This window comes from Gavialis gangeticus, unplaced genomic scaffold (assembly GCF_001723915.1).
Source record: "Gavialis gangeticus isolate Ggan-Ray unplaced genomic scaffold, GavGan_comp1, whole genome shotgun sequence".
NCBI classification, from domain to species: domain Eukaryota; kingdom Metazoa; phylum Chordata; order Crocodylia; family Gavialidae; genus Gavialis; species Gavialis gangeticus.
Window position 1 is genome coordinate 6,641,651 of NW_017728997.1, and position 10,924 is coordinate 6,652,574.

The window sequence follows — 10,924 nt, forward strand, 5'->3', positions numbered from 1 at the left end:
TTTACATACACCCTTATCATTAGTGTTTGCAATTGCTAGCCTAGACAGCTCCCTGTTTAGCATGATGGCTGTTGTAAATTGTTCTAACTCCCCCAAGCATAGGTCAGAGAGACCAAGTACCTAGCTCAGGGCTACAGTTTCTACTACAGAAACCAGGCAGCTAATGGTTAGATGCTATGGTGCTGGGTGTTGTGCAACTTAAGTACCTGATCACAGATACAAGAACAATGACCCAATGGACACAGCCACGCAGATTCCAGTACTTATAATTCTGCTGTTTTTTACAAGAAGGAATAATCCCCTGAAATCCAAAAGTGAAAGGTGTCCTAGTTAGATAAATTAGGTAGGCAGACGTCCTTGTCATCCCTGCACAGCCACAACACTAAGTGTGCCTTTGGTAAACAAATGTAGAACACTGTCATCGCTGCAAAAATATATGCACTGCTTGGCCCCGGTCAGGGAGATGTCCTTACGGTCTTTATCCTGACGTAAAGGCTTTTGAGCAAGTTTTACTGAGGGCATTTGGAACGAAAAGCTCTCTTGATCTGTAGGCATAGGCAGATCTCACAGGTCATTACACTCACAGACCCAGGGGCCTTCCAAACCTTTTTTTTAATTCTGCTTCTTTCAAGTAGCTGTCTAGCTGGGGATTGTGAAGCCCAGGAGCCAAGTGATGCTGGCAGACTTGACAAGGTTTCCTGCCAGCTGGTGGGAAGTAAGTGGAGGAATTCCTGGGCTTGTCTCATTGGCTAAGTGCAAACAGTCAAAAAGTCTGAGGCTGAATCGATTTAATCTTCACAGGTTAGTCTAACTTGCATAGACTGAACCAATAAGCCAGGGAACAGACGTTCACTTTTGATTCCAGAAATGCAGCCACATGCCTGCAGTGGCCCAGGCCAGAAGCCTGGGGGGTGTTAGAGCACATCTACCTGCTGGGCTGGAGCAGACAGCTTGGGCCAAGGCTAGCCTGCCCAACCTGTGGGGGCGGAAGGGGTGTTTTCAGGGAAGGTGCAAAGCATTCTGGGATGCTGGGGGACTGTGAGGTAACTTGAGTCTGGAGGGGATCTGGAATAGCAGTTCAATAAACTGATTTAACCTTAATCAGATAAGTCTGACACTATATCCATAGAGGCTTATCTTAAACTGGTTTGGCCATTTTGAAAGCAGTTTATATGCATTGAACCTCTATTGTGTTACAGATTTGAACTGGTTTCTGATCACTTATACCAGCTTATGTGTAACTTCTTTCCCTAGTCAATTGTGTTTGAGCACTAAGTGTAACATCTTGATAAATGGGTTGCCATGCAATTCTCAGCTAGCTGATGAGAAAAGATTCAAAGAGGAGACAGGTACAAAAGCATTATAATTATTTAAAAAAAGAAGACATGACCCATAGAGTTGACTCTGTAGATGTGGAGTGCTTGAAATAGTTTCCGAGTGCAGGAGTTCAGCCAAAATGCTCCATTGCTTGTTGGCCACATAATGCATTGCCTGTGATAGAGTCTAATACCAGTCAAGGTGATATAATAAGTGACTAACTTATCTCACTAATGCTTGATTTGTAACAGCTGTAACAGAAATGCATGGGTTTAAATAAATACCCAGCCAACTAAGCCTGACTTGGCACCATACATCCAACACAGATCTTATAACCAGATGTGTATGATTTTAAGTAAAAACCATTGTTTTGAATTTTCTAAATGTTTTAATTATCTTCTTTAAGTGACACTTTAGTTTAAAAAATCATTACAGTCTTCAGTTATATTTATCCATTTATAAAATCTGCTAGTTTATGAAATCAGACTGGTTTTTGCCACTGAAATAACATAACCTTTTCATTGCTGATAAAGTAACTTCCTTGTTTGGATACCAGCATTAGTGATGTTAGCATTAGGAACAAGGTTTTGATAAGCATCACATGCTGGCAGATGGGAACAAATCATTGTATGCCATATGTAGACAACAGCTATTGTGACGTTTTCTTTCTCATTTCCCCATTACAGATATTTGGATATTTCCTTACAAAAAATGCATGCATTTAGAATCAAGAGGACATTGCATATCTTCTCATAAGAAACTCAAGGTTGTACAAATTTGGAAGCAATATTATTACCCCGATCAAATCCTGTTGTTTCTCTACCCAATGTTTAAAGTCTTGGCATCACAATGTAAAGGGTCAAATTTTGCCTTGGAGTAAATGGTTGCAAATCTCATTGAGATTAATAGGTAGTGTATCCTGGAGAAAAACTTGTTTCTTGTGGGTAGAGGAATTCTATGTGCATCTATGTATGGAGGAGGGCCAGTATAAAGGCCAAGAGCTAGACCAGTCCAGAGGACTTGGTGTCCTATAGGTGTTCCATCATAGCGGGAGAGAAGTGCTATTTACTGGTACCTTTCACCCTTAGTGACCAAGAGGAAGAGCAGCACTGAGGGGAAGACAAAAGGCTTTAACTCAGACTGCCATTAACTGTTAGGAAATGCCCAACTGGAAACTACCCTCACCATAATGATCTAGAGATGTGCATAATGTTATAAATAAGAGAATAACTTACGGTGGCTGGATTTTAAAAGGGACTAAATTATTTTCTGACCAGCAACATTTGTGCAGTGATTACACATTGCAGATAGATAATGATGAGAAGTTAGATAAAGACAGTCCAATCTATTGCTTTAGCAGCCCAATTGAACACTGTAAATATTTGCTCCATGCTACCACACGTTTTTTTTTTCAGCTCTTTCATCTTCAGCGCTGTGCTCCTAGCAAAGTTTGCTATAGGCATTTCTTGCCTATTCACAGCAATGTGGAAGGGACTGCAAAGGTCATCTAGTCCAATCCACTGCACAGATGTAAGATTTGCTACATGTTTGCACAAAATAAATATTATAAGATCATGATCACTGCTGTTCCTGTAGCTTTGGAAGTAGTAAGGAATGAGGTCAGGAGGAGGGTACAGATTAAAGCATCAAAGGTTTGCACTACTGATTATTTTTGTGTAAGCTCCAAAAGGAAAATAGGACATATTTCTGAACATTTCATAAGCATTATAATCCTGGTGGGTTTAAATAGGTATCTATAAAAAAAAAAAATGGTAGTGGACCAAAAAGGATCATCGACTTCACGTGGTGGACATTTTGTTCCATCCCGCCTGGAGCTCCAGATTGTGGTGCTCACAATTTCACAGAGAGGCACTAAAAGCCATAAGAGGAATCCCAGGATCTTTGTGGATCTCACTGACACTCCCTTTTCCCCAGAAATAAATAAAACCCTATATCTGCAAGGGGACTAGTGGTGCAGCGGGATGGTAGTTCAGTCCTCCTAGCTAATATGTAATTTGGAGCAATCTGGGCATGAAATGGAAGATAAAGCAAAAAGCTTGAGCAGCAAGGAGGTGACTGAATTAGGAGAGGAAGGGGGTTTTTCCAGATCAAAGCAGAAGAATGTGCTGAAAAAGGCTCAGCCTGCCATTCATCCCTTCTTGGAGAAGACCAAATATGTAGATTTATAAAGAGTGGCTTCTACATCCTCCAAGCAATCTTGGTTTATCTCCTGAATATGTATATACTAGTATTTGTGATGTTTTCTTTTCCAAGGCACATGCATTTATACTATGCAATTTAGCCCTTTGCCTGCATTTGTCATGCTCACTTTGAAGATGTACTAACATGTCTGGATGCTCAACAAAAACCATTAAACCATTCAGGTTGGATCATTCTCTCAGTCTCATACTTTCCCACAATTTGTCACCGGTTTGAAAACATTTAAACCTTCCTTAAAAGTGTTCAAGCGCAAGAGACTGAGACACCTGCAAATTACCCCATAGACCATGACATGGGGTGGGCCACCCGGGTCATGGCCCGAGCAACTTTTAGCATGTTAATTTAGCAATCTATGCAGTTAAAAAAATAGCTAAAAAGTTTGAACTGGAATGACGACTGCACATTTGTGGGTTATATAAATTAACATACTAAAAGTTGCTCGGACCATGGCCCGGGTGGCCCACCCCGTTCCGCGGCCTATGAATTGCCCCGACTAGCATGATTTACCTCCAGAGTGGGGCGGTGGTCCACACAGCAGTACCATTCCCTGACCTTGGCGGACTGAGACTGTACTTCTTGTTCTTGTTTTGAAGTTTTCAAGATCTGTTAAGAAAGAGAGAAGGAAGAAATGAATGAAATGGCATTATTGTTGTCAATCAGCAGGGTTGCATGTATGTTAGGGCTGTTTTCTTTTCTGAGGGAGATGCAAAATGAAAGGAACTTGGAAGAGATGTCTGCTGAAGTCTGCTTCTAATACATAGGAAAAACAGGCTGCTACCTAGGGCAGCAAAATAGAGGCAGCAAAATGCTCAATAAATGTTCACATGGATAACTATGGCTGGGTAGGGGTGGACAGTTGTTGATTCACCTATGGCAGAACTCTCCCCCAGAGATAACTCTGATTACATATGGCGCCCGTGCAATTAATATAAAGCCATTCTGAGAGGAAGTATTGCTGTAAACTGCCGTTTATCCTCACTCATTTTACACCCCGTGCCTGAGCGCCTGCAGATTATGATTCTTTGTCTTTTGTAGGAGCCTTGCTATTGGTGCCTCACACAGCCTGCGTGGGAATGCAGATCTGCAATCCTGAGCACTGCGAAGTTCCCAGTAGCAAAGCCCCCTGATACAGCTGACATACATTAGCTACACCGTGCTTTATTACACCACATTTTTCACTTTATCTTCCCCACCCACATATGCTTTCTTATAGGCACCGTGAAAACATTTTCTCTCTCCCTGCCCTACACACTGGGTTGAGGAAACCTACTGTTAATTGTTGATGCCATACTTAGTGACCCAAGTCCTGGCACCAAATATTGATCAGAAGCATCAGCTGCTGTGGGAGCTCTTGTGCAGTGAGTCACTTAAGTAGCCCTTTTATTTTATACAGAGACTTGCTTTGGAGTCTTCACTTCTTTTTGCTTTCAATGAAGCTGAGCCATTTTTGGCTATATCAAAATTGTCCTTTGGTGCAACAAAAAGACACAGCAAGTACACAAGCAATACACGCATTGAACAATAAGAAAATGATCATAGCATAGCAAAATGAGAACATTATCTCCTTCAATATGTTTTTTAAGAATTAACATAGATGCATGCACAGTACAGAAATTGGAGGAAGTCTCTGCTCTGTTTCAGACACAGCACTAAATCAGGTTTTAATCTCAAAGAGTTTTCTTAAATCCTGCAAAAATATGCTCTTGGCTTATAGGAGTATGGTTACATACGTGCAAATGGTCTGTGTGACAGCAGTCTCCTTCTCTCTTGCCCCTTGGGCTGAGAGATTTTCACTACTGCCTCAGTCACTGTGAGCATATGAATATAGGGAAGGCATTATTTGGAGGGGAAGATGGATTATAATATTCATATTGAGATAGTACCAAGGGGCCCCAGTCCTGGACCAGGATTTGAGTATTTTAAACACAAACACAGACAAAAAAGATGGCCCATACCCCCCAAATAACACAAGCTAAGTAAAAATAGTGATTGCAATGAAAGTGCTGGTTACTTACAAGATTAGCCATATTTACATAATGGTCAACTTAATTTCATTGGACCACTACTCTCTACATGAGTCCATCTTAAAACGTTCCATTATCCTGCAGTATACACTCTTTTTCTTGATCAAATAACACTGTCCACATTCAGAGGATGGATAGCTCTTGAAGGGAAATGAAGGAAACCTGTGCACTGCAGCGAGTTGTTTGTGTAAATGTGAGCACACCAACACAGTAGCGCAACTAGGGTGTGACGACTGGGGCACAGTTACCAACTAAACGGGGGTCAGGAGGGCAGAAAAAACCCATTGCTGCAGCAGCCGTGTGATTCAAGCATTGCCAAAGCAGCAGCTGGAAGCAATAGTATAACCCACCCCTGCCCCAGTTAGTGAAGGAGCTTGTTATTCCTCTGGCCAGAAGTCACTGCTGACCTCATGTGTTGCAGCTGTGCCAGGCGCCCGGCTGTGTCCTTACACCTCTGCTCCAACACAGCAGCACGTCTCAGCTCCTACTGATGTCAGTCAACTAAATGAGTACATTAAGGGCCGTCAGCTCTTTGCAGAGGTGCTTAGCCGTTTTCATGATTAATATAATATTGACAGATCCTGATGAACATCTGGACCTATCTGTAGCAAAATCAATGCAGGATGCAGCACAATGTATGGATAAGGAAAGAACAGCATTAGTGGAAGCCTCTGGATTGGACATCATCAAGTGGTCTGGGTCTATCCAACAGTATTTTGGTCTGGCAAACTTTCTTTGCCTTCCTAATCCATTACAAATCTGTCGCTATTCATAGTCTAGAGAAGTTGCAGGAAATCAACATGGCGAGAGCTCTTTAAGAAGGGGAAAATGGACTTTTACACTTAGTAATGGGGAAGCAATTTTTCTCGAGGCCCAGCTCCGTGTTGTGTGGGCACCCAGAATTCCCCAAGGAGTTATGACTGCACAAGGATGCAGGACAGGACAGACCCCATTTGTATGGATTATTGGTACGAAACCAAAATGGTGTTGTGGGCTGGGTGATAAAACGTGATGTTAGGAAACATTTTTTTTTAGCAGGAGAACCAGTTTCACAATGGAATAATCTGCCAAGGGAGGGAGGCATAAATAATAAGTAACAGCAGCAGCACACTACAGTGACTGTTGCAGGGCATCCCTGCCCAAGGGGCTGGAACTGTAGACTTAACCATACAAATAGTCACTGATCATGATTTCCTTTGGGACTATTCACATGGGCAAAGATTGCAAGATCAGTTCCCTGGAGCAGTGGAGCAGACTGCATGGCTCAGGAGATCTTCTCCAGTCTGTTGAGCTGCTGTTGCACAAATCCAAAGACATGTCTTTGCTCCATCGTGAGACTTTATTGCCATTGTTTTTCTTCTGCCTTACTTCAAGTCAACACCTGCACTTCGAGCAACGCATGTGGTTAATGAGATCAGCTTGAGAACAAGAAAACATTTTGCACAGTGCAGCCGTACAAAAGACAGGATTCCAGACCAGTGCAAGCTTATTATTTAAAGCTTATTATTACATTCTTACTGTTGCCACCTCTGTCATGAGTCTTCCCATATTTGATATTTTGCTTGCAGCTCCATCTCTTAGAGGGGAGTGATTACATGAGCGTCTTGCTTGTCTTTTTTATACAAATCTGTTTACATTCTAGGTTGTAGGGGGGAAAAACCTTGGAGTTAGTGCACTTCAAGGATAGGTACAGACATTCAAAAAGCCTAAGGCAGAATCCATCTAAGTTGCACAGTTTTTTCTAAGTGGTGTGGTTTAGATCAGTCATGAACAGAACGCACATTCACCCTTTGGTGGTGGTGGGAGGGGGGAATCTTAGACTAGGTTCCTACATTTTTAATTCAGTCTGTGTGCAGTGTACTTCTGTTTTGTTATGGGTATAGGCCGATTTCTGATCACCAGGGATCCTGGTTTCTCTGTTTAAAAAATCACAGATCCTCTGATTAAAAACCTCCAAATCCATGATTAAAATGAAACACCGCTTTATACATAGGTATCAGTTGAAAACAATGTTTTATTGATATATTTACAATTTGAAAGCAATTTGGAAACCTACCAGCACCTCATCCACTATAATAAAATAAATTCTAAGTACCTATACATTTTTGGTATTTGCTTTTGAGTTTTTTATCATGAAAAAATCAGAGCTCCCCCCTGCCCCCTTTGCTCACCAAGACACAAGTCCAGGCCCCTCACTCCCAAGTCACAACCCTCCAGCCCTGCTGGTAATCCTCACTCCATATCCACAGCCACCAACTGCTGGAAGGGGCCCCTAGCTGCCAGGGCTATGGGGCCCCCCAGGGTGGCACAGCCAGAACAGAGCCCATGGGTGGGGGTGGGAGTGGGCTGCCTGCTGTGGGCTCAGGCTCCCTACCTTGCTGCCCTCTCCCAGGGCCTCTGCGGCCCAGTGGGTGAGACCCGGCATGGCAAGGCAGGGCAGGGCAGGGTCGGACAAGGAAGTTTGCTGCCACTTCTGGAAGCTCTGCATCACCCTAGCAAAGTGCCCCCTGCCCGCCTGGCAGCAGTGACGAGTACAACTCTGTGCCACCACCCCCTCTGCTGCCAGGTGGGCAGGGGGCACTTTGCTAGGGCGGCACAGGGCTTGCAGTGGCAAGGAGCTCCCCTTGGAGCTCTGCCAGCCTGCAGAGGGCTCTTTGCAAAAGTGGAAAACCTGCATGTTCCTCTGCGAAAATGAAAAATCCATGTTTTTCTTGCTTAAAAGGGAAAATCTGCATTTTTTCCATCTTCCCATGGGAACCGGAAACCCTGGATCCTTCCTCACTTATTATATTGGTACAAGTGTAATGTCTGTACCTGGCTCAAAGGCTCAGAAACAAGAAGGCAAATAAAAAGCATTTAAACAAATCTCATGATTTTATATTGCTAAATTCATAACTCTTTTGCATTTAAAGGTACTAAAAACTATGGACTGCTTCTTCCCTACTCAGCCTTGTTCTTTACTGCTTATAATCATGAACACCAAAGGATTCCTACTGAAGCCAGAAAGACTATTTCAATGAACAGTGCTCACCAATATAAGCAAGGGTTGCCCTTAATAAGCAAACAGTAAATTAAATATATTAACTTAATACATGAATATTTAGATTAGAGTGTGCAACCCCATTAACCACAATGGGAGAACCATTTATACATTTTGTCTTTGTGTACCTTGGTTTTTTCTCTGTCAAAGATTGAGTGGGGAGGGAGAATAAAGGGCCTTTTGGTCATGTGTCATAATCAGATCATTGTTGCCTGAAATTCTGAAATTCTGGTTATATTTACATGGAGAGAGAGTATTCAGTGTAATGATGGGTGTGAACACAGAGAAAGTCTCTAAGTTTTTTTTTGGATGCCGGCAAAACACCTAGTAATCTATTTATGATATGAAAAGTGCAGGAAGTAGCCCATTTGGGAGATCTGCAAGGAATACTTGGAGCTCACTTCCAAGTAAATTCCAGGTTGAAAATATAAAGATCATTCATTGTAACATACTGAATTTTGTAAACAGGGCCTTGACTTTGCAAGCACTTATGCATGTACTTAGCCTTATTCAGTGAACAAAGGCACAGCTGTGAACCTGCTACTCAAAACAAATAGCTCAGTTGGTTTCAGTTGTGGGCAACTAATCATAAATGGGTGTATGAAGGGTTTTATGATCTAGTCCTACAGGAGGCAACACAATTAAAACTCAAGAAAAGGCTAATGCACTGCAAAACATATTTAGCCCATTTATTTCAGAACCAGCAGTTTTGTTTTCTTTATACAACTTCATAGTGTGCAAATGATTGTACCATAGTATAACTGGTAAAAATAATTACACTTTATTAATAAGAGATTTCACTACATCATTATTTTTCTATAAAATCTTTCTAGAGAAGTGTGAAAAAGCTGAGCTGCTGATTTGCTAAATGGGTTACAAAGCATCAGGATTAGCAAAGTGTTGAAAAAAGAGGCTCAGTTGTGCTCTCATTTATTAGGAAATGCAAGGAGAAAATTTCCCCGAAACTCCTAGTCAAATGGTGCAAAATGTTCCATTTTAGAATTAAATTCTGCACAGTTGAACAATCAATACATGGAGGCAAGACCACTTGCCAAACAAAAGCTAAATGCACTCGCTGACAATCTCTCCAGAAGCAGCTTTATTGCAAAAGTAGTGCTCTTACACATTTCTTCGATTTATGCTATCCTCAATCAAAGGAAACACACCTCTTCAGCGCCTCTCTACCCCTGCATGAAGAGTAGGTGGAAAATTGTTCTCTATATTTTCTATGATAAAGATCAATGGGATGGCTTCGGAGAAGAAATGAAAACAACCCTTTGCAGCTGCAGATGACTGTGAATTATAGTGCAAGCGGTTCAGTTATGTATGTCTCCCCTTGCAACTAGCTCTTAACCTGTCATTTATGCACTCCACTTTGACTTTCCCCCCAAATTCAAAGATTCTGCAGTCCATAAGGTGGATTTTTTCCCATTTTGGTTTATTGACAGCAGGGTTACATAAACCTAAATAGCCTATCCAATGTGTGCTTCACAGTTTCTGACTTCTTCAATTTGTCACTTTTAAGAAAAGGATACCTTAACAACAAGACAAAACAAGAAACAAGCTTCAGAACATGAATGTTTAAAACCAAGTCTTAAATGCTCAGAATTTGCACATTAAAAAAGTAAACAGATTAATTTGAAACTCCCTAAAAATTCAAGATTAACCTCGAATCTATGATTTGAAAATTTGGGACACATACCCCTCTTTTTTTTTTTTTTTAACAGCTGCACCCTTCTTAAAGGCATTTGGTACTTCGCAGGGATTTGTCATATTGAGATGTCAGTTAGATTTTGTGTTTGGCTTTCCTCGCTGCTCTCAGGAATCACAGATAAGGTTATCATTTAGTCTCCATTGAATGGCTAGCAATGGCCTTTTAACAAAAATTATAATTGCACACCTGCATGAAGCACACCAACTGGACACAGAGGCCTTGCACGGTATTTTCTGAGTTTGGTGACACGTGGACAAACATATTGCCATGCTAAGGAGTGAGAGCAGAACTCACTTCTCTCTTCTGCCTTGCTCCTTACATTATTTGGTTAGTTCCTTTTGCTTCCCTTTGCTTCTTTTTGATCACCCTTTCTTCTGTTGTGCCTCTCCACTCTTGCTGCCCATGCCCTGTTGCCTGGGGTCTACTCCCTCCCATTGTCTGTCCTCTTCTATTGCTAAAAATACCTCCTGTATTCTCTGTGCCCTATTATCTAAGCACATTTACCAAAGTTCCCCACCTCTCACCCATTCCCCTTAGTTCCTCTTTTCAATTATTTAATTTTGCTCTTGTACGAGCCCTAAACTTTAGACCTTTCCTAATTAGCTAGCC

At 41.8% G+C, this 10,924-nt stretch overlaps 1 protein-coding gene across 1 annotated transcript in view; it reads right to left on the bottom strand.

Annotated features, from left to right (window-relative positions):
* CNTN4 (contactin 4) overlaps positions 1-10,924 on the bottom strand; it is a 281,651-nt gene that overhangs the window by 219,069 nt on the left and 51,658 nt on the right. The window contains exon 3 of the mRNA XM_019504718.1: positions 4,045-4,140. Coding sequence (XP_019360263.1) covers positions 4,045-4,140 — 96 coding nt within the window. The remainder of the gene's footprint in view (positions 1-4,044; positions 4,141-10,924) is intronic.